Source organism: Zingiber officinale, chromosome 11A, assembly GCF_018446385.1.
Source record: "Zingiber officinale cultivar Zhangliang chromosome 11A, Zo_v1.1, whole genome shotgun sequence".
Taxonomy (NCBI): domain Eukaryota; kingdom Viridiplantae; phylum Streptophyta; class Magnoliopsida; order Zingiberales; family Zingiberaceae; genus Zingiber; species Zingiber officinale.
The window spans coordinates 31668988-31693720 of NC_056006.1; the positions used below are offsets into that span (position 1 = coordinate 31668988).

Below are 24733 nucleotides of genomic sequence, written 5' to 3' on the forward strand. Positions count from 1 at the left end.
ATAGCTCCACTTTTTACACTTTGGGGAAAACAAAAGAACAAGAAACAGAAAACAACCTAGAAGAAGCGGATTTGGTACTCGGTAAATTTAGTGCCGAGCATACGGTTAAAATTAAACTGATCCTTTAAATTAAAAATTAAATAAATTAAAATTCAGATAATTTGAAAATTAAGTAAATTATTATTTTTTTAACCAACTGAATTATTTAAATTTTTATATGAAAACTGAATGATTCGAATCAATTAAATATCAGTTAATTTAATTTTTATCAAATTAATTAAATTTTAAAAATAAATTAATTAAATTTAGATTTTAGTTAATTAATTAAATATTTTATTTAATTAATTATATCTAAAATACCGGAAAATAGGCGAATATTAATAAGGGAATTTTTCGGAATTTTTGGAAATTTTTCGGGAATTTTTCGGAGCTCATACGGATGAGTTGACGAGGATAAAAATGGGGCCAGGGAAAAGCCTGTTTTGGCTACCCTATTTAAAAGAGGAAAAGTTGAATTTCTTAATTCCTTTTTCTTTATTTATTTTCTTTTTTCTTTGTTTTTGGTTGTCGCCGTTCACTCCTCCTTGCCGAACTCGCGCCGACGCCAAGCTTCCTCCCGATCCTTGCCCTAACCGCTCGGCGGTTTCCCTTCACTTTTCCTTCATTTTCTTCCTTCCCGAGCCACACCACCGATTCCTCTACTCCCTAACTCTCTGCGTGCCGGCACCAACCCCAGCACCACTTTTGCTCCGCCATCTCGCCGAGTGACGGCGCCACCACGTCCGCGCGCCGAGCCCTAGCTAGCCATCAGCGCCCCTCGCTGTGGAGTTTCTAGCGCCGGCCACCAGATCCGGGCCCTAGCACCACTATCACCACCACTGATCGAGCAGTCGCCGGTGCCTTAGATCATCGGCCAACTTCCTCCTCTGCCTTAGGTTCTGCCGAGCCTCTTCTTTGTTTCTGGCTTCATCGCGCAGACGCACAGAAGCTCTCTTCCTCCGTTCTGATCAAGAAGGGTTCGGTGAGTGAGGAGGGTCGCCAGATTTACTTCTTCCGGCAGCGATCTGCTTTGGCTGTGGGTTGAGGATTGGACATCGGTATCACTACCTTCGACATTGATCAACTGAGGAATCCCTGTTCTTGGTGAGTTTTTGTGTTCATTTTGATGGTAGAATGCTTAGGGGAATATTGAATTCAATGTAGGAGTTATTGCTAAGAGTGTGTTGATCATTTAGTAGTAATTTATAGGTATGGATTATATTTAGTTTGAGATTCGATTTAGCTAATTAATTTATAGGTAATTGGCTAAATCTGTATATGTATAACAGGACCTTGACGCGAGACGAGTATCTCGATATAGGATTGGATCTTTATTATCGGAGGCGGGTACTTTTGACTTATGTCATTTGATATGCTTAGTAATTAAATTAACATGTTGCATTAATTGTGTTTCTTATCTGTTTCGGTTAATCACTACCCAAATCTTACATGCTTGATTGATTGATTGGTTTTGCATCTCAGGTATATTTTACCTGTTTATACATGCTTATAGGGGTAGTGATATGTCATGCTTGACCATGTTCAGGACCTAGGTTTTATACCTTCTGTATGCCTTTGGATTGTTTTGGATTCGTTGACCTATGATGCATTTTTATATATATGTGGATTAGGTCAGGATATTCTTGTGGTTAGTGCCATGCACCATTTGCATGATTGCATGCTGAGCGATAGTCCGCTCCATTATTGCCAGTTACATGGATCTGCACACCACCACCATGGGTTAGTGGTCGATTCAGCTGAGTGTGTTGCTCTGTCGGTGCACCGTTGGTCCGCTCATGGGTAGTGTGACACAACGTGTTATCCGGCAGGATTCCTCCCCTTCGAGTACCGGGAGTTGAGAGCATTGCGCTCCCCCATCTATGATTTGGGGTAGGAGGATAGGTGTACTCCGACAGCATCCCGTCCACTCGGTCACTCATCAGGAGTAGTGACGACAGAGTGCACGGTTGTCACAACCCTACCCACTCGGCCTCACTTTTGTATAAGATGATCGACTGGCGTCAGGGGTGACCAGGACGCATCATTGGCATCATATGCATGATGCATTTATTATTTGTGTTTGTGTTTGCTGCATTTATATGCTGCATATTGTTTGGATACCTATGTTTGACATGCATATAGGATTTCCTTATCCCTTGGACTGTTTGACCTTATACTCAGAACCTGGTTAGTACAGTATTCTCCTGTTTATTTCAGATGCATTCTTATCTTTCTTATCAGGAGACTGTACGCATGATTAGTACTAGATGTTGTTTCTTTACTTTGCATATCAACTGTACCTGCTGAGTGTTGGACTCACCCCACCTCCATTGTTGATATTTTCAGGTTGATGCTGTCAGGAGGGAGTTCCAGTCGCTAGTCCTCACTGCACGTAGTGCTGGTCCTGCAGACCTCCAGGATATGTTTGGTTTTCTTTGGTTTCTTAATGTTCTAGACTGTTTGAACTCGTTATGTTCTGGATTTATTTGCTTATGGACATGATATAGATTTTATTATATCGATGGATTTGGATTTGGTTTTTATTCTACTACATGCCTGCCTGGTTGGCAGAAGAGGTGAGTTCGTCGGTTTTGAGCTTTACGAGTGTAGTTGAGTAGGGTGGTTTTTGAGTCGGAATATATATATAAACTGCGTGGTGATTGATTTTTATTATTGTTATGATTCCAGCCGCCTGTGGCTGAGTATTTAGTGCTTGTAGAAAATTTTTGATTGTCCGCCGTACAGGGGAAATTTTCTCGAACAGGGACTCCTTTGGGGCGTGATAATTTAGTGGTATCAGAGGTTTTACGATCTTTTGTTTCATATTTTGGATTGAGATTTATCCGATACCAATTTATTTGGTATCGAGCAGTTATACCGCTGGTGTTCGAGATTTATCGAATACCGTTGTTGGTATTCGGATATTTGTTAGCCAGTCAAACCGGCATTTTCGGATTTTCTATATGGTTATGTTTCGGATTTTCGTTTGGTTATTTGGATTTCCACGATATGTACGCTCGAATTTTGAGGTCAAATGGGACCTGGAACATCTCGCAAATAGGTATGTTGTTATTTTATGTTGGTTATATTGGTATTAATATCTAATTTAATTTAATGATATGAGACGATCTACTCAGACAGCGAGACGTGGAACGACCACGCGAGGACCACGGATCTCCGGATATGCCGAGATGCCCACGTTAGTGAGCCCGTCACCGTGATGCACTCAGATGCAGGAGCATCGGGCCTCAAACCCGATAGCTCCAGAGATACCTATTTTGGCCACACCGGTATCCATGCCTACCCCGCTTACGCATCAGTGGGTACCATTGGTACCCGACATCTGCCCAGACCTTACTGGCGTATTCAAAGGCCACCACCACTGGATCTATGGTATCCTATACCGGGCACTCCCAAAGTGCTCATGAGAAAGAAATGCCCACATCCGTACCTTTTCCCACCGCACTCTTGCCACCACTTTTGTTCCCTGAGCAAGACCACCGACGCTTATGCTCCGATATATCAGAAGACCGGAGTTCCTCCTCCGGTTTATTCCGCGGTACCACCCGTAGTATCAGCTCCAGTGTTTCCGCCAGTTCCTGCTGTCGCTGCACGAGCAAGGATTCCAAGATTGGCTGAGTCGATGAAGACTCGTTTCACTCTTTTCCGCGGAGATCTCGATCCGAGTATGGCTCTGTCATGGATAGAGACTATGGAGCAGACTTTCTTCTATATGGCTTGCTCCGAGGGGAGAAAGCAGAGGCCGCTACCATTTACGGATGAAGCTAATGCCAGTGGGTTACTCAGTTCTATTATTGGTGAGCTAACGTCACATGGACCGAGTTCGAGAGGCTTTGAGAGCCGCTTTTCCACCGTCCCTATCGATGGCTCGCCGACAGGATTTTATGAGTCCGAGGCGTAATAATCGCCTGACCGAGTATAATATCAATTCCTCCGGTTGGCTTTTTGTCCGAGTTAGTCATGGAGGATGAACTCGCATGATGCAGCTTTATACAGGATTGGATGGTTATCTGCATGTACAGATTAGGGATCATACTCTGATGCATTGAATCGAGCTTTGATGATAGAGTTAGCTCGATGACAAGATATCCGGACGGAAAAGAAAGCATACGGGTCGACATCCGGGCGGTCCAGCAGATCAAAGCGATGATGCCTCGTAGTAGTCGCAGCATACAGTCCGAGTTCTTCGGGCGCCTCGTAGGTCTCGTAAATCGGCGGTCTTCGACGCGTTCCGGTTTTCTCAAGAACCGCAACCACCTTCCGTGATACTCATTGTTTGATGTGGATCCAGATCACCTCACCCTGCTCGGTTTGCTTTATTGCAACTATCGGCACCAGAGCCGAGATTGTCACCAAGGCTCAAGACACGGCCCGGAGGGTCAGTCAAGGGACAGTCACTGTATATCGAGGAGGGCGAGCCCAATCTTCACAATGTCGCAGGAGCAGCCCTCACGATTTGGCATGCTTGGACAGAGTACTCTTCAGAGCACCCCAGTTTTGCTCCGTGACCATATTATCCGACTCAAAGACGGGCCGCCACCGACAAGATCGGCCACCATCCTCTCGCCTTATCGCATATAGTCCAAGCCAGCCGTTCACCAAAGAATTTGGCAAAGATTACCACCTCCTCCTCCGCCAGAGACTGGGCGTGTTCATGCGATTACCAGAGGGGATGCGCAGCGAGCCGACAGATCCGTTTTCCGCGGTACGATTTCCATTTATGCATTTTCCGCTGATATATTGATTGATACTGGTAGCTCGCACTCTTTTATATCCCGTACCTTTATGCGGGAGATTGGTAGATTACCTACTTTTAGACTGCAGCGATTGACCGTCTCCCTACCGTCCGGTGATACTTTAGACGTCACCCAGGAGATCAGAGGTTGCCCGTTAGACTTTGGCAACATGATACTTACGGTAGATCTTCTAGTATTGGAGATGGTCGAGTTTGATATCATTCTTGGTATGGATTGGCTATCAGTATATCATGCTACCGTTGATTGCCAGACGAGGGTGGTCACCTTTCGGCCTCCGAACCAACCCTCGTGGAGTTTCACTGGCATCATAGATGACGACATCTCGATTATTTCAGCGATTCAGGCGCAGAAGCTGCTGTCTCACGGCTGTCATGGTTTTCTATTGTCATTGATCAGTACTGAGGACAGTAGTAGTTCGCAGCTCTCCGACGTTCCTGTTGTCCGGGAATACCCAGATGTATTTCCAGAGGAGCTGCCAGGTTTGCCTCCCAGAAGGCCAGTGGAGTTCGCTATTGAGCTGATTCCGGGAACCGCGCCGACATCGAAAGCTCCGTATCGTATGGCACCAAATGAGTTGAACGAGCTGAAGGTTCAACTCCAGGAGCTTTTAGACAGAGGATTCATTCGCCCTAGTGTTTCACCATGGGGTTCTCCAGTTCTGTTTGTCAAGAAAAAGGATGGTACGATGAGGTTGTGTATTGACTACAGGCAGCTGAATGCAGTTACTATCAGAAATAAATATCCATTACCATGGATTGAGGATTTGTTTGATCAGCTCAGAGGTACATCAGTGTATTCTAAGATTGATCTGCGATCTGGATATCATCAGCTGAGAGTCAGAGACTCAGATATTCAGAAGATTCCGTACCAGATACGGTCATTATGAGTTTTGGTAATGCCATTTGGGCTTAATGCTCCAGCGGTGTTTATGGACTTGATGAACCGCATATTTCAAGTATCTAGATCGGTTTGTTATCGCTTTTCATTGATGACATATTGGTCTACTCGCTCCGAGGAGGAGCATGCACAAGATCTTCGCACAGCCTTGAGATTCTTCGACGACATCACCAGACGAGGTTAAGCAAGTGTGCATTCGCTATCCTCATCGATTGGGACACGTGGTTTCTAGCGAGGTATTTCTTGATCCTCGAAGATCGAGGTCACCCTTGGGAGCACCAAGTCGCCTGTGAGATCCGCATGCTCGATCACGGATATTACCGACGCTTTGTCGAGGGATTCTCGCGTATGCCGCTGACACGCCTTACCCGGAAAGGCGTGAAGTTCATATGGTCCGAGGATTGCGAGACCAGCTTTCAGTCAAGCGGAGATTAGTGTCGGCTCCAGTTTTGGTTTTACCTTCCGGAGAGGATGGATTTGTACTTTACACCGACGCCTCTACTGGGTTTGGGCGCTGCTCGATGCAAAGACCAGGTAGTCTCTTATGCTTCGTCACCAAGGAGCATGAGAAGAACTACCACCATGACTTGGAATTAGTCATCATCTTTGCTCAAGCTTTGCCATCATTTATCTGTGATCACATTTGAGATTCTCACCGATCATAAGAGTCTCAAATACATTTTCACCCGAAGGAGCTTAATCTTCGACTGAGGAGATGGATGGAGTTCCGAAGGACTACGATTGTACCATTAGCTACCACCCGGGAAAGCTAATGTGGTTGCGAATGACTCGCAGAAGTCGAGGACTTTAGCTCACCGGACTTGATCACGGACTTGATTCGAGTTTCTGGAGTTAGATCTTGAGGAGCGGACCCATGATCAGGTATTCTTGTTACCATGGTTGCTCATCGTCGATCGGACGAGGATCCGAGAGGCATGTGCTAGTGATCAAGATTTGCGGTTATTAGCGATGATAGCTTCCGGCAGAGACCGAGTTTACACGAGACGAGGAGGGTATCATATACTTCGAGGCGATTATGCGCACCTCGCTCCATCCGGTCTTACAGAGCTACTTGAGGCACACCGTTTCGATTGCGATCCATCCAGCGAAACCCGTATGTATCGAGACTTGAGGCGTTCCTACGTGGAACGGGATGAAGAAAGACATCGCGGATTTCATAGCTAGATGTCTTGTTTGTCACAGTGAAGGTGAACACAGACCGCAGGATTACTTCAGATGATTCCTATTCCCGAGTGGAAGTGGGATCACATTACCATGGACTTTGTGGTAGGGTTGCCGAGGACACGACGAGTTATGACGCGATTTGGGTAATCGTTGATCGATTAACCAACCGCCGACTTTAGCGATTCGAGGATTGATTCCGGATCGATTGGCGATCCGAGAGATTATCGCTACATGGTGTTCCATTGAGTATCATTTCGGATAGAGATCCACGGTTCACGCCTCTGCTTCTAGTCTGCAGCAGCCCAGGCACATAGCTCCGCTTCAAGATCGCTTCCATCCATGCATGGATGGACAATGAGCGGACCATTCAGATTTTAGAGGACCTGCTGAGGTCATGTGTTATGGATTTCGGAGGCTGGGATCATCTGCCGTTAGTAGAGTTTGCCTACAACAACTGCCTTCCATTCGGCTATCCATGGCACCGCTTGAGGCGATGGTAGACCTTGTTGGACACCCATCCTTTGGGATGAGGTTGGAGAGGCTCATTGTTGGGACCTCATAGAGTTCAGCAGATGCGAGTTGGTCCGCACTATCGACGGAGGATGTCGAGGCGCAGGATCGCCGGAAGAGTTATGCCGACGGAGACGCACCACTAGAGTTCTCTATTGGCGACCATGTATTTCTCGAGTTTCACCCACTAAAGGGGTGAAGAGATTTAGCCTCGAGGTAAGCTAGCTCCGCGGTATATTGGTCCTTTCGAGATCTTGTAGAGGATCGGAGCCATCCCTGTCAGGCGTTCACGATGTATTTCATGTATCCATGCTGAGGAGATATGTACCCGATCCGACGTATATGCTGGCAGATATCCCAGTTCCTGTCGATTCTCGACCGGAAGGAGCGTCAGTTGCGGAACAAGACCATCCGACTGGTTAAAGTCGGATGGCAGCATCATTCAGACGAGGAGGCCACTTGGGAGCTCGAGGACACTATCCGAGCTCGATATCCCCATCTTTTCACTTGAGGTATGCGATTTATTTACCGTTCAGCATTTATACTCTATATCTGTTGTTAGTACTTGCTGATGGTAGATAACGAAATTTGGGGACCAAATTTTTATAGGTGGGGGAGAATGTAAAATACCGGAAAATAGGCGAATATTAATAAGGGAATTTTTGGAAATTTTTCGGGAATTTTTCGGAGCTCGTACGGATGAGTTGACGGGGATAAAAATGGGGCCAGGGAAAAGCCTGTTTTGGCTACCCTATTTAAAAGAGGAAAAGTTGAATTTCTTAATTCCTTTTTCTTTATTTATTTTCTTTTTTCTTTGTTTTTGGTTGTCGTCGTTCACTCCTCCTTGCCGAACTCGCGCCGACGCCAAGCTTCCTCCCGATCCTTGCCCTAACCGCTCGGCGGTTTCCCTTCACTTTTCCTTCATTTTCTTCCTTCCCGAGCCACACCACCGATTCCTCTACTCCCTAACTCTCTGCGTCCCGGCACCAACCCAGCACCACCTTTGCTCCACCATCTCGCCGAGTGACGGCGCCACCACGGCCGCGCGCCGAGCCCTAGCTAGCCATCGGCGCCCCTCGCTGTGGAGTTTCCAGAGCCGGCCACCAGATCCGGGCCCTAGCGCCACTGTCACCACCACTGATCGAGCCGTCGCCGGTGCCCTAGATCATCGGCCAACTTCCTCCTCTGCCTTAGGTTCTGCCGAGCCTCTGCTTTGTTCTGGCTTCATCGCGCAGACGCACAGAAGCTCTTTGCGGTGCCCTAGCACTGCCGCCGACCTTCTCTTCCTCTGATTTCCGGCGATCAAGAAGGGTTCAGTGAGTGAGGAGGGTCGCCAGCATTTACTTCTTCCGGCAGCGATCTGCTTTGGCTGTGGGTTGAGGATTGGACATCGGTATCACAACGTATACCTTCGACATTGATCAACTGAGGAATCCCTGTTCTTGGTGAGTTTTTGTGTTCATTTTGATGGTAGAATGCTTAGGGGAATATTGAATTCAATGTAGGAGTTATTGCTAAGAGTGTGTTGATCATTTAGTAGTAATTTATAGGTATGGATTATATTTAGTTTGAGATTCGATTTAGCTAATTAATTTATAGGTAATTGGCTAAATCTGTATATGTATTACAGGACCTTGACGCGAGACGAGTATCTCGATATAGGATTGGATCTTTATTATCGGAGGCGGGTACTTTTGACTTATGTCATTTGATATGCTTAGTAATTAAATTAACATGTTGCATTAATTGTGTTTCTTATCTGTTTCGGTTAATCACTACCCAAATCTTACATGCTTGATTGATTGATTGGTTTTGCATCTCAGGTATATTTTACCTGTTTATACATGCTTATAGGGGTAGTGATATGCCATGCTTGACCATGTTCAGGACCTAGGTTTTATACCTTCTGTATGCCTTTGGATTGTTTTGGATTCGTTGACCTATGATGCATTTTTATATATATGTGGATTAGGTCAGGATATTCTTGTGGTTAGTGCTCATTTGCATGATTGCATCTGTGCGATAGTCGACTCCATTATTGTTGAGCACATCGCCAGTTACATCGATTTGCACACACCACTACTCATGGGTTAGTGGTCGATTCAGCCGAGTGTATTGCAGCAGGGACTCTGTTAGGCACCGTTGGTCCGCCCATGGGTAGTGTGACACAACGTGTTATCCGGCAGGATTCCTCCCGTCTTTGAGTACCGGGAGTTGAGAGCATTGTGCTCCCCATCTATGATTTGGGGTAGGAGGATAGGTGTACTCCGACAGCATCCCGTCCACTCGATCACGTAGTGACGACAGAGTGCACGGTTGTCACAGCCCTACCCACTCGGCCTCACTTTTGTATGAGATGATCGACTGGCGTCGGGTGACCGGGACGCATCATTGGCATCATACGCATGATGCATTTATTGCTTGTGTTTGTGTTTGCTGCATTTATATGCCGCATATTGTTTGATACCTATGTTTGGCATGCATGTGATTTTTATCCCTGATCGCTGACCTTATACTCGGACTCGGTTAGTACAAGATTCTCCTATTTATTTCGATGCATTCTTATCTTTCTTATCAGAAGCACGCATGATTAGTGCTAGGTGTTGTTTTTACTTTGCATATCAACTGCATCTGAGTGTTGGACTCACCCCGCCTCCATTGTTGATATTTTCAGGTTGATGCTGTCAGGAGGGAGTTCCAGTCGCTAGTCCTCACTGCACGTAGTGCTAGTCCTGCAGACCTCCAGGATATGTTTGGTTTTCTTTGGTTTCTTTCTGTTCTAGACTGTTTGAACTCGTTATGTTCTAGATTTATTTGCTTATGGACATGATATAGATTTTATTATATCGATGGATTTGGATTTGGTTTTTATTCTACTACATGCCTGCCTGGTTGGCAGAAGAGGTGAGTTCGTCGGTTTTGAGTTTTACGAGTATAGTTGAGTAGGGTGGTTTTTGAGTCGGAATATATATATAAACTGCGTGGTGATTGATTTTTATTATTGTTATGATTCCAGCCGCCTGTGGCTGAGTATTTAGTGCTTGTAGAAAATTTTTGATTGTCCGCCGTACAGGGGAGATGCTGCCGAAATTTTCTCGGACAGGGACTCTTTTGGGGGCGTGACATTATATTTTTAAATTAAAAAATAATTAAATTAATATATTATTTGATTTAACCGAATTATAAATGTTAAAATTGAAAATGAATCGAATTAATCAAAAGTTAAATCAAATTTTTAAAAAATAATACCACCAATGAATCCTTAGAACTCACTCCCCTATTCAAAAAATATAAAAATTTTAAATTCAAACAATTTCATTTGAAACTGAGGATGGATAAGAGGATTTATAATCCTTTCAAATCGAAATCAAAATATTCATGTAAACAACCATGCCCTGGAATCTTATATGTATTTTCATAATTATGAAAATAGATACATCAAATAGATAATAGTTAAATATCCTCACAAAGTTTTTTTAAAAAATATTAAATTAATATTTATTAATATATTTCTATCTAAAATATTCTTTTACTGTGATTTATAAAAGAATAATAAGCTACTTTATATAAAATATTTTAAAGATATTTTTCTTTTTTTAATTAATATTTTTATTTTTTTTCCCTTACTTTTTTCTTACATTTATTTTAATTTTTTTATAATTAGCTATAAAATAAATAAAAAACTAAGTTTTTAATTTTTAATTTAGATTTTATGTTCTATTTTTTCATTTATTATTCTTTTATTAAAAAAATAAAAAAAATCTTCCTTCTTTGCATCAAAGTTGAACTCTAGTCAAAGTAGCTCAAGTAGTAGTATTTTACAAAACAACTTCAAATGGTGTTGTTTAGTGCAAAATAATTTGAAAATGAAACCTAAAAGGTTTTTTAATTAAGTAGAAAAAGATAAGTGAACGTTATTTTGATAATTTAATGAAAAGGGATTTTTTTTAGAGTTGCATAAATTCATATTCTTTTGTTTTAAACTTTTACATTCATAATAACGTGTGTATATTAGGAAATCCGGGGATTGACATAAAAAATAATTGTATGGTAATTTATATGAAAAAATATTACCACAAATAAATTCTTAGAACTCACTCCCTTATTCAAAAAATATAAAAATTTTAAATTCAAACAATTTCATTTGAAGATGATGGATAAGAGAACTTATAATCATTTCAAATTGAAATCAAAGTATTCATGTAAGCCTTAATGTAACCATACCCTAGGAATATGGTATGTGTTTTCCTAATTATGAAAATTAGATACATCAAATAGATAATAGTTAAACATCCTCACAAAGTTTTTTTAAAAATATATTAAATTAATATTTATTAATATCTTTCTATCTAAAATATTATTTTTTTTTTATTTTTTTCCCTTACATTATTTTCTTACATTTATTTTAATTTTTTAAAATAAGCTATTAAATAAATAAAACAAATTAAGTTTTTAATTTAGATTTTATGTTCTCCTTTCATTTTTCATTAATTCTTTTTTTATTAAAACATTAAAAAAAAAAACCTTCCTGCTTTGCATCAAAGTTGAAACTACTCTAGTCAAAATAGCTCCAAGTAGTAGTATTTTACAAAACAACTTCAAATGGTGTTGCTTAGTAAAAAAAAATTCAAATGAACCTAAAAGGTTATTTAATTAACTAGAAAAATATAAGTGAATGTTAGTTTGATAATTTATTAGAAAGGTATGTTTTTTTACAGTTACACAAATTCATATTGTTTTGTTTTAAATTTTTACATTCATATTAACGTGTGTATAATAGGAAATCCTGGGCTTGACACAAATAATAAATGCATGGTAATTTATATGAAAAAATAATACCACCAATCAGGGGCGGAGCCAGAAATTGATTAGAGGGGTGGCTAAAAATGTTCTCAAGCTCTATCCTTACCTCTATGCTCCAACTCCTCAAAACTCTTCGATTTTTTGTGTATCCCTAATGAGTCGTGACTCATATAAAATGAAATAAATGATCAGTCAATTACTTTTAATGTTTGGGAAGAATGAGGGGAATGAAAATTAGATTTTGGACTGGGCTAAATTAAATTTGTACATTGGGCATATTAAATTTTTTTTACTATCCTACTTAATAGTTGAGAGAATAGTCCAAAGCAAGCCTGGACTACAGCCCAGGCCTGCCACCCCTTAAATCCGCCCATGCCACCAATAAATTCTTAGAACTCACTCCCCTATTCAAAAAATATAAAAATTTTAAATTCAAACAATTTCATTTGAAGAGGATGGATAAGAGAACTTATAATTATTTCAAATCAAAATCAAAGTATTCATGTAAGCCTTAATGTAACCATACCCTGGGAATATAATATGTGTTTCCATAATTATGAAAATTAGATACCTCAAATATATAATAGTTAAACATCCTCACAAAGTTTTTAAAAAATATATTAAATTAATATTTATTAATATCTTTCTATCTAAAATATTCTTTTACTGTGATTTGTAAAAGAATAATAAGAAACTTTATATAAAATATTTTAAATATATTTTTGTAATTTTTAAATTAATTTTTTTATGTTTTTCCCTTACTTTTTTTCTAACATTTATTTTGATTTTTTTTATAATTAGCTGTCAAATAAATAAAAAAAATTAAGTTTTTAATTTTTAATTTAGATTTTAAGTTCTATTTTATTTTTTCATTTATTCTTTTTTATTAAAAAAATAAAAAAAATCTTACTACTTTGCATCAAAGTTGAAACTACTCTAGTCAAATTAGCTCCAAGTAGTAGTATTTTACAAAAGAACTTCAAATGATGTTGTTTAGTACAAAATAATTTCAAAATGGAACCTAAAATGTTGTTTAATTAAGTAGAAAAATACAAGTGAATGTTATTTTGATAATTTATTAGAAAAGTATTTGCTTTTTAGAATTGTACAAATTTATATTGTTTTGTTTTAAACTGTTACATTCATATTAGCGTGTGTATATTAGGAAATCCAAGGTTGACATAAATAATAAATGCATTGTAATTTATACCACCAATCAGGGGCGGATGTACCGGTATACGACAATCCCACAAGAACCAAAAAAAAAATCGAGGATAGTTATCTTCCTCTTTACTTAAAACAACCTTATTATGAATAATTCTGATTTCCATTGCTACAAGCTCACTATCTTCTTTCTTCCTTCGCAGCAGCCGGAGTCCGGAGAAAAAACACGGTAAGCACCAGTCTGAGTCGCGGAGAAAACTAAGAGTCGAAGTTTCGAGACGAAGACGCATTCAAGTTTTTAATTGTGGACCACTGTGAACCACGTGTCATCATGCATTCATGTCATGACACGTTTCCATATAAAAGTTTACTTTTTATATTTTTCCAATGCTTTTTTTTCAATTTAATTGTGACTGTCCAATTACTTTTTAAATTGTGAACCAATTTCGTTTCTCTCCTATTTTTGGTTTTCGCCGCTCACAAGTCACAAACTTGCGCTTTGTTTTTTTTCTCTGCCGAGCGCCAACCCAAGCGGCTTGTTTGTGTGGCCTTTGTTTTTTTTCTCTGCCGAGCGCCGATCAAAGGTTTTTTTTTTCTCTTCCGAGTGCAGATCAAAGGGGCAAAGCGGCAAAGCCTAAAGGTGAAGCCTTCAGCCTTCAGGTAAGTGGATTACTAGATTTTATTTTATTTTATTTTTTTAATAATTGTTTTATTATTTCTTGATTATAATATATGATGCAATTAACAATTTAAAATTTGATAGTTTAAATATTTAGTTGTTTTTTTATATTTGATGGTTGGATAATTGAAAATTTAGATTTTGCATATTTAATGATTGGATAATTTGTAATTTAGTTTTTTTTTATAAACTCTGAATATGTAATTAGTTTTTTTAGTAGCGGTTAGTTATGTAATACCCAGGTTCTAAGATTCTGATTAAGTATGACTTAAAAGGTTAGATGGTACTATCCATATCACCAAGGTGCACCTTTCTTTTCGGAAGCCCAAACTCAAAGAACTCCAAAGTTAAGCGTGCTTGGCTTGGAGAAATCTGAGGATGGGTGACCTCCTGGGAAGTTTTCCAGGGTGCGTGCGAGTGAGGACAAAGCACGCTGAAAGGACCTCCGGTGGTCTGTGGAGCTAGTCATCAAACCGATAGACAATTATGGGTAGCGTTCCCGGTTCGATCTGGGTGGGGCCGCCCGGGCCGGGGCGTTACAGATGGTATCAGAGCGACCTTACGACCGTGAGTGCGCCTGTGGTAGGAGCACCCAGGGCACCACCTAGCGAGGGAGATTCTGGGATTTGTTTGTGGTGTGATTTGTGGTTACACAACGAGGACGTTGTGTCTTTAAGTGGGGGTGATTGTAATACCCAGGTTCTAAGATTCTGATTAAGTATGACTTAAAAGGTTAGATGGTACTATCCATATCACCAAGGTGCACCTTCCTTTTCGGAAGCCCAAACTCAAAGAACTCCAAAGTTAAGCGTGCTTGGCTTGGAGAAATCTGAGGATGGGTGACCTCCTGGGAAGTTTTCCAGGGTGCGTGCGAGTGAGGACAAAGCACGCTGAAAGGACCTCCGGTGGTCTGTGGAGCTAGTCATCAAACCGATGGACAATTATGGGTAGCGTTCCCGGTTCGGTCTGGGTGGGGCCGCCCGGGCCGGGGCGTTACAAGTTAATTGTAATTTGTGAATATTGATAATTTATGCTAAATTAATTTTTTTTTATTTTTAAAGAAGTATTGATGAATGATGTTAAATAATTTATTTGTGTTATTGTTAAATTGTTCACATTACTTTATGTTGATAATTTTTTCTCATACTTTATAATTTGTAGAAAATGTTGAAATATTTTGCAAAGAGGCCTAGGAGTTCAATTGAATCGTCTAGTGTTCCAGATGAAGAGTCTACTCATGCACCACAACCACCACCATCTCCTCCTCCTCCTCTGCAAATTTCATCTGAAAATATTGAAAATCTGAGTAGTGAAGTAGAAATTGTTGTTGATCCTGGTTTACGAAAATTGATTGAAGAGTATGATGTTGGTGCTAGAGATCGTATTCGAAAAGAATATGTTGCTATGGGCCCTTGTCAACCTCGAGGCCATAATTTTCCAAGAAAAAAAATGGGTAAAGATAATAGATGTTTCAGAGAGGTTTGGTTTAAAGACCGTGATTGGTTGGAGTATAGTGTTTCAAAGGATGCAACCTTTTGTTTCTGGTGTTATCTTTTTAGACCTAGTAATATAGGGTTTGGAGGAGATGATGTGTTTACGAGATCTGGTTTCATAAATTGGAAAAAAGCAATTGAAAAATTCAATGAGCATGTAGGTGGAGTTGGTAGTGCGCACAATAAGGCAAGAATACAGTTTGAGGGTTTCAAGAATCAAAGACAAAGTGTGGAGTATTCATTTTCATCAGGGAAACATGAGCTTGAAGTTGCTTATCGCAAACGCTTGACTTCCATTTTAAAAGTAATTCGATTTTTGTTGTTACAAGGATTATCTTTTTGGGGACATGATGAGTCTTCGACATCATCCAATAGAGGAAATTTTTTAGAATTGCTCAAATGGTATAGCTTAGAGTGTCCATAAGTTGCGGCAGTTGTTGGAATGAATGCACCTGGAAATAATCAAATGATTGCCCCAAAAATTCAAAAGCAATTGGTGAATGCTTGTGCAGTTGAGACCACAAATGCTATTCTAGCTGATCTTGGAGATAGGTGGCTCACTTTACTACTTGATGAGGCTCGTGACTGTTTAGTGAAAGAGCAAATGACAGTTGTTATTAGATATGTGAACAAACATGGAGAGGTGATTGAACGATTTATGGTTGTAGTTCATGTTGCAACAACTACAGTTGCTTGTTTGAAGGAGGCAATCGACTCTTTATTTGCTAAGTATGGTTTGTCAGTGGCAAGATTGAGAGGTCAAGGATATGATAGTGCTTCAAATATGTCTGGAGAATTTAATGGCTTAAAGTCACTGATAATGAAAGAAAATCCGTATGCATTGTATGTTCATTTTTTTGCTCATCAACTCTAGCTAGTGGTTATAGCTGTTGCTCAAGCAAATCAATATGTTTGTGATTTCATGTGGATTGTTGGTTCAATTGTGAACATATCTGCATCATCTTGCAAAAAGGCCGACAAACTTTGACAACTTGAACATAACAGAAAAGTTAAACTTCTTGAAAGAGGAGAGATTAGTTCTGGTAGAGGACTAAACCAAGAAACTAGTCTAGCTAGACCTGGAGATACACGATGGGGGTCTCATCATTCAACTTTATGTCGTATTGAACAAATGTGGCCATCTGTTATAGAGGTTCTTCAAAATTTGATTGATGATGGTGATCGTTCTTCTAAGGGTTTAAGTAGAACTTTGGTTGAAAGAATGGAGAGGTATGAATTTGTGTTTATTCTACTATTGATGAAACGTATATTGGCAATCACAAATCATTTGTCAACCGTTCTACAAGAGAAAGATCAAAATATTGTGAATGCGATGCATTTGATCAATAATGTGAAATGCAAATTGCAAAAGTTGAGAGATTTTGGATGGGATATTTTACTTGAGGATGTGAAGAAGTTTTGTAACACTCATTCCATTGAAATAATTAATATGACAGATAACATCAACAGCTGTAGTCATTTGAAAAGAGATGGAAAAAATGTTAATTTTTATCACTACTACCATGTTGAAATCTTTTGTGAGGTAACTTTATAATTCTTTTTTTGTTTACCGTCAATTAAATTCTTTTAAACAGTAACATATTTATTAATTTTTACTTTTGTTATTTGATTTTTAAATTGTAGGTTATTGATATTATTCTACAGGAGATGGGTAGTCGTTTCTCTGAAACAACTACAGATTTGTTGATTTATATGTCATGTCTTGATCCTAGGAACTCGTTCTCTAGATTTGATGTACAGAAATTATTGCGTCTGGCTCATTTTTATACGGATGATTTTTCTTGGAGTGAGCGTATGTTGGTTGAACAAGAGCTTGAAACATATATTGATGACGTCAGATCAGATGAACGGTTTGAAGGCATTTCAGATTTGGGAGCTCTTGCAAAGAAAATGATTGAAACAATGAAGAACCGTGTGTTTACTTTGGTTTATCGGATGATTGAGCTAGCCTTACTTCTTCCAGTTGCTACTGCAACCGTTGAAAGAGTGTTTTCGGCAATGAATATTGTCAAAACAGATTTGCAAAACAGGATTGGAGATGAATGGATGAATGATAGTTTGGTAGTCTATATCGAGAAAGATGTTTTTAATACTGTCGACAATGAGCCAATTTTACAGCGTTTTCAGAACATGGAGTCTCGAAGAATGCAATTGTCACGTATTTGTTAGTATATTGCATTAATATTTTAATATTATTGTACGGATTTTTTTCATAATATTGTACTTTTTTCTCCTGTATGCCAAGTTATTTTAAAATATTTTTTAATTACATAGAAGTTATTAACTATTAAAAAAAAAAAAATTCGCCGTGCTTAAATCGTGGCCGCCCCTCCATGATTAAATTCCTGGATCCGCCACTGTATATATAAAAAAATAATACCACCAATAAATTCTTAGAACTCACTCCCTTATTCAAAAAATATAAATTTTTTAAATTCAAACAATTTCATTTGAAGATGATAGATAACAGAACTTATAATCATTTCAAATCGAAATTAAAGTATTCATATAAACCTTAATGTAACCATGCCCTAGATATATGATATGTGTTTAATTATAAAAATTAGGCACATCAAATAGATAATATTTAAACATCCTCACAAAGTTTTTTTTAAAAATATTAAATTAATATTTATTAACATCTTTCTATATAAAATATTCTTGTACTGTGATTCCTAAAAGAATAATAAGCAACTTTATATAAAATATTTTAAAGATATTTTTCTAATTTTTTAATTATTTTTTTTCCTTTACTTTTTTTCTTACATTTATTTTGATTTTTTACAACTATCTATTAAATAAATAAAAAAAGTAAGTTGTTAATTTTTAATTTAGATTTTATGTTCTTTTTTCTTTTTTTTTCATTTATTATTTTTAATTCAAAAATAAAAAAAATCTTCCTACCTTGCATCAAAGTTGAACTACTCTAGTCAAAGTAGCTCCAAGTAGTAGTATTTTACAAAAGAACTTCAAATGGTGTTGTTTAGTACAAAATAATTTCAAAATGGAATCTAAAAGGTTATTTAATTAAGTTGACAAATATAAGTGAATGTTATTTTGATAATTTATTAAAAAGATTTTTTTTAGAATTGCACAAATTCATATTGTTTTGTTTTAAACTTTTATATTCATATTAACGTGTGTATATTAGGAAATCCTGGGTTTGACACAAATAATAAATGCATGGTAATTTATATGAAAAAATAATAACACCAATTTAAAAATTTTAAATTCAAACAATTTCATTTTAAACTGATGATGGATAAGAGAATTTATAATCATTTCAAATCGAAATCAAAGTAATCATGTGAACCATGCCATGGAATCTGATTTGTGTTTTCTTAATTATAAAAATTAGATACATTTGAATAAAATAGATAATAGTTAAACATCCTCACAAAGTTTTTTTAAAAAATATTAAATTAATATTTATTAATATCTTTCTATGTAAAATATTCTTTTACTGTAATTTGTAAAAGAATAATAAGCAACATTATATAAAATATTTTAAACATATTTTCCTATTTTTTAATTAATTTTTTTTATTTTTTTCCCTTACTTATTTTTCTTACATTTATTTTAATATTTTATAATTAGATAATAAATAAATAAAAAAATAAGTTTTAAATTTTTAATTTAGATTTTATGTTCTCTTTTCTTTTATCATTTATTATTTTTTATTAAAAAATAAAAAAATCTTCCTGCTTTGCATCAAAGTTGAAACTATCCTAGTCAAATAGCTCCAAGTAATAGTATTTTACAAAAACAACTTCAAATGATGTTGTTTAGTACAAAATAATTTCAAAATGAACCTAAAAGGTTATTTAATTAAGCAAAACATTATAAGGAATGTTATTTTGAAAATTTATTAGAAATGCATTTTTTCTTAGAGTTGCACAAATTCATATTGTTTTGTTTTAAACTTTTACATTCATATTCGTGTGTATATATATTAGGAAATCTTGGGTTGATACAAATAATAAATGCATGGTAATTTATATGAAAAAATAACACCACCAATAAATTCTTAGAATTCACTCCCCTATTGAAAAAATATAAAAATTTTAAATTCAAACAATTTCATTTGAAGATGATGGATAAGAAAACTCGTAATCATTTCAAATTGAAATCAAAGTACTCATGTAAGCCTTAATGTAACCATGCCTTGGGAATATGATATGTGTTTTAGTAATTATGAAAATTAGATACATCAAATAGATAATAGTTAAAGATCCTCACAAACTTTTTTTAAAAAATATTAAATTAATATTTATTAATATCTTTCTATCAAAAATATTCTTTAATTGTGATTCATAAAAGAATAATAAGAAATTTATATGAAATATGTAAAATACCGAAAAAAATGGCGAATAATGATAAGAGAAATTTTTCGAAATTTCTGAGAATTTTTCCGAAATTTTTCAGAGACCGTATAGACAAGTTTACGGGAATAAAAATGGGGCCCGGGAAAGCCTATTTAGGCTATCCCATTTAAGCGAGGAAAAGTTGAATTTATTTATTTCCTTGCTTTTCTTTTTTTCTTTGTTTTTCGCCGAAACCTTCTTCCTTTCCCCGCGCGCCCAACACCGCCGAACCCAAGCCCTAACCGGTGCCGCGGCGGTTCCTGCTCCCGATCCTTTTCTCCCTTTTTTCTTCTTCTCCTCTCCTTCTTCCTCCCAGGAGCCTGCCCAAGCGCCAGCAAGCGTGAGCCACTGCCGGTCGAGCCGTCGCCTGTGCCCTAGCACCCTCTGCCGATCTTCCTTCTTTTCCGACGACACCACACGAGCGCCGGCCACCTTGCTCCTCATGTGCGCCACCACCGTCCCAGCGCCACTTCCTCTTCCTCTGCCCTAGCCCTAGTTTCCGCTGCCGCTAGTTGCCGGTCGAAGTTTATCTCCTCCTCTCCACTCTGTCCAGTGCCATGACCTAGTTCTGCTAGGTTGGCTGTGGTCGGCCTACCAAATGGTGGCTTGCGTTATCTTGGATCAGAGAGAAAAATTTGTTGGGAGACAAAGATTTAGCTTCCTTGATCCATCGACAGCAAATCTGTGACAGCAAGGTGAGGCTTTAGATTTTTATCTTGTGTTATGTTCTAGTCCTATATCTACCGTGGATCATCACTAAATGTTGTTCTCCATTTATAGAGGGTTGCAGGTTCGATCAGTAGCATTGCTGCTCTACTGATTTCGGGCTGGCAAGTGTTGTGGGGTTGCTCTTGATGCTGGCAGCAACCATTCCGGCTGTGGATCACAAGAGTAGTTTGGTAAAAAGAAGGTAAGGTGCTCAGGTTATCTTGGAAATTTGGTTATCGAATTGATAATGATTTCTTGAGTTCCATTTGGATTTAGTCTTTGGGTTAGAAACATTGATACGGTTGTGATGATATTTTTGATATAGGGCTTTTGGAAATTTCTGTAGCAATCTTTTTGGCTGTGAATTGAGGATTTGGATTCGGGACGAGCACATCGATATAGAGGTTGATTAGCTCAATCTACATTGGAGGCGGGTATGTAAAATACCGAAAATAGGCGAATATTAATAAGGGAATTTTCTGGAATTTTTGGAAATTTTTAGGGAATTTTTCGGATCTCGTATGGACGAGTTAACGGGAACAAGAACGGGGTCCGAAAAAGCCAGTTTAGGCTACCCGATTTAAGCGAGGAAAAGATTATATTTATATATCCTTTTCCTTTTCCTTTTTATTTCTTTATTTCTTTCCCTTTTGCTTTTGTCGCCGAACCCGAGCCGTCCCCGCATCCTTTCCTTCTTCTCCCCGACGCCGCGCACCTTCTCCTTCGGTGCCCTAACCGCCGGCCACGGCGGTTCCTCCCCTTTATCTTCTCCTCTTCTCGGTGAAAGCCGATCGCCACCTCAGCCGACGACCTCAAACGCCGGTGCCTTAGCTTCTGCCCCGACGCCAGCGACGCCGGCCTTCTCCTTCCCGACGCTGTCTTCCCCTGCCCTAACTGCTCGAGGCAGTTCTTCTCTTCTCCTCTCCTCTGCCGCCACCACAGAGCCGACGCCGACCATAGAGCCGACGCCGACCACAGAGGCCGAAGCTTTCCTCAGCCCTAGCAGTTGAGCCTTTGTCGATCTCCTTTGTGTCGGCCTCCTCCACTGTGCTGTGCCCTAGATCGCTGGAATTTAGAGGTTTGAGAAGGATTTTAGTTGGGAGCAGCAACCCTAGCCTTGGTGTGTTCGTCCGTGCCCTAATTCCACTGTTGTGTCTTTCTTCAGCCACCTCCTACAGTGAAGTCTCGGCAGAGGAAGCAACAGGCAGTCACCTTCTAGTGGCGGACAGCCCAATTCGACCACGAGTCTTGATCCAGCAGCAACAAGGTAAGGATTTGGTGATTCTAGGTAGCTGTCAGTGGAAGTTTTTATAAGGTTGTAAGCTTTGCGTAACAATTGTGGGATTGCTTTTGGTTTCCAGCAGTGCTCCTATCCCTGCAGCAACTCCTTCCAGCATCAATGATAGCTAGGAATTGAGGTATTGTGTAGGGATTTGATTACATGATCATGTGTAGATTTGAATAAGAGTAATGGATCCTTGTTGTAGATTGGGTTGGTTTAAAGTTAATCTAATAGAACGATTAGGGTTAAGACAATTAACCCTAGTCAATTGTTAGATTTAATTTAGGTAGACAAATGATTATGTGGATTAGGGTTTTCCCTAATTTAGTCTCGTGAATTTGATTTAGCTATTTAAATTCTTATGAATTTTAGCTAAATAAAAATATATATATATTGATTGGTACAGGACTTTGATTTGAGACGGTGTCTCGACGGGTATCTCGATTACCGTATTGGACCATTTCGATTGGAGGCGGGTACTTTTGACTTATGTCATTTGATATGCTTAGTAATTAAATTAACATGTTGTATTAATTGTGTTTCTTATCTGTTACGGTTAATCACTACCCAAATCTTACATGCTTGATTGATTGATTGGTTTAGCATCTCAGGTATATTTTACCTGTTTATACATGCTTATAGGGGTAGTGATATGCCATGCTTGACCATGTTCAGGACCTAGGTTTTATACCTTCTGTATACCTTTGGATTGTTTTGGATTCGTTGACCTTTGATGCATTTTTATATATATGTGGATTAGGTCAGGATATTCTTGTGGCTAGTGCCATGCACCATTTGCATGATTGCATGCTGTGCGATAGTCCACTCCATTATTGTTGAGCACATTGCCAGTTACATGGATCTGCACACACCACCACTCATGGGTTAGTGGTCGATTCAGGCTGAGTGTGTTGCAGCAGGGACTCTGTTAGGCACCGTTGGTCCGCTCATGGGTAGTGTGACACAACGTGTTATCCGGCAGGGATTCCTCCCCGTCTTTGAGTACCGGAGTTGAGAGCATTCGCGCCCCCATCTATGATTTGGGGTAGGAGGATAGGTGTACTCGACAACATCCGTCCACTCGGTCACTCATGGAGTAGTGACGACAGAGTGCACTTGTCACCCCTACCCACCGGCCTCACTTTGTATGAGATGATCGATGGCGCTGGGTGACCAGGACGATCATTGGCATCATATGCATGATGCATTTATTGCTTGTGTTTGTGTTTGATGCATTTATATGTTGCATATTGTTTGGATACCTATGTTTGACATGCATACAGGATTTCCTTATCCCTCGAACTGTTTGATCTTATACTCGGGACCTGGTTAGTACAATATTCTCCTGTTTATTTCAGATGCATTCTTATCTTTCTTATCGAGACCGTACGCATGATTAGTGCTAGATGTTGTTTCTTTATTTTGCATATCAAGTGTACTGAGTGTTGGACTCACCCGCCTCCATTGTTGTTATTTTCGTGTTGATCTTTGTCAGAGGGAGTTCCAATGCTAGTCCTCATCGCGACGAGTGTCCTGGTCCCGCACTCCAGTGATATGTTTGGTTTTCGTTTCTTTCTGCTCCGCATCGTTTGAACTCGTTATGTTCTGGATTTATTTGCTTATGGACATGATATAGATTTTATTATATCGATGGATTTGGATTTGGTTTTTATTCTACTACATGCCTGTCTGGTTGGCAGAAGAGGTGAGTTCGTCGGTTTTGAGCTTTACGAGTGTAGTTGAGTAGGGTGGTTTTTGAGTCAGAGTATTATTACTGCGTGGTTGTGTCAGCCAGAGGTTGAATATATATATAAACTGCGTGGTGATTGATTTTTATTATTGTTATGATTCCAGCCGCCTGTGGCTGAGTATTTAGTGCTTGTAGAAAATTTTGATTGTCCGCCGTACAGGGGAGATGCTGTCGAAATTTTCTCGGACAGGGACTCTTCTGGGGGCGTGACAATTTAGTGGTATCAGAGCACTGTTTTACAATCTTTTGTTTCGTATTTTGGATTTTCGGGATTTATCTGATACCAATTTATTTGGTATCAGAGCGGGTTATGATACCTGCTTTTGGTGTTCTGGAGATTTATCGGATACCTGTTGTTGGTATTCTGGATATTTGGATTTCCGGCGATATGTACGTTCGGAATTTTGAGGTCAAATTGGGGACTGGACAGCGACGGAACATCTCCAGACGGCAAATAGGTATGTTGTTATTTTATGTTGGTTATATTGGTATTAATATCTGTAATTTAATTTAACAGATATGAGACGATCTACTCGTATTGCTGCGAGACGTGGTGCTGGACGACCACGTGAGAGGACCACGGGATCTCTGGATATGCCAGAGATGCCCACTGTTAGTGAGCCTGTCAGTCAGGGACAGACTCAGGATGCAGCGGGAGCATCGGGCTCTCAAATCCCGATAGCTCCTGTAGAGATACCTACTTTGGCCACACCGACGGTATCCACGCCTACCCTGTTTACAGTACCATCAGGGGTACCATTGGTGTACCCGACATCCGCTCTCAACAACAGCCTTACGCATTCAAAGGCCACCACCACTTGGATCTACAGGTATTCTATACCGGGCACTGTACCCCAAAGGCTCACAGAGAGTGGCACTGCTCCACATCCGTACCTTTCCCACTGCACTCCAGCTTGCCACCACTTTGTTCCCAGTGCAAGACCACCAACGGCTTATGCTCCAGATATACAGTAGCACCGGAGTTTCTCCTCCGGTTTATTCCGCGGTACCACCAGTAGTATCGCCCAAGAGTTTCCCCTACTCTCGCACCGTCCCCGAC

At 39.2% G+C, this 24733-nt stretch overlaps 1 protein-coding gene across 1 annotated transcript; it reads left to right on the forward strand.

The window, feature by feature from the left end:
• Nucleotides 1-15219: 15219 nt before the first annotated feature.
• LOC122031329 lies at nucleotides 15220-17738 on the forward strand. Its single transcript, XM_042590456.1, has 4 exons — nucleotides 15220-15436; nucleotides 16061-16391; nucleotides 16522-16591; nucleotides 17193-17738. The coding sequence occupies exons 1-4, from the start codon at nucleotides 15220-15222 to the stop codon at nucleotides 17736-17738; spliced, it is 1164 nt and encodes a 387-aa protein (XP_042446390.1).
• Nucleotides 17739-24733: the final 6995 nt, after the last annotated feature.

What these genes read in the sequence shown, in the direction of transcription:
- LOC122031329 (XM_042590456.1), top strand. Translation starts at nt 15,220, where the DNA reads ATGTTGAAATATTTTGCAAAGAGGCCTAGGAGTTCAATTGAATCGTCT. An exon ending in TGATGTTGGTGCTAGAGATC is followed by an intron (nt 15,437 to 16,060) that starts GTATTCGAAAAG and finishes ATGCTTGTGCAG; the next exon opens with TTGAGACCACAAATGCTATT. An exon ending in AAGAGGAGAGATTAGTTCTG is followed by an intron (nt 16,592 to 17,192) that starts GTAGAGGACTAA and finishes TTTAAATTGTAG; the next exon opens with GTTATTGATATTATTCTACA.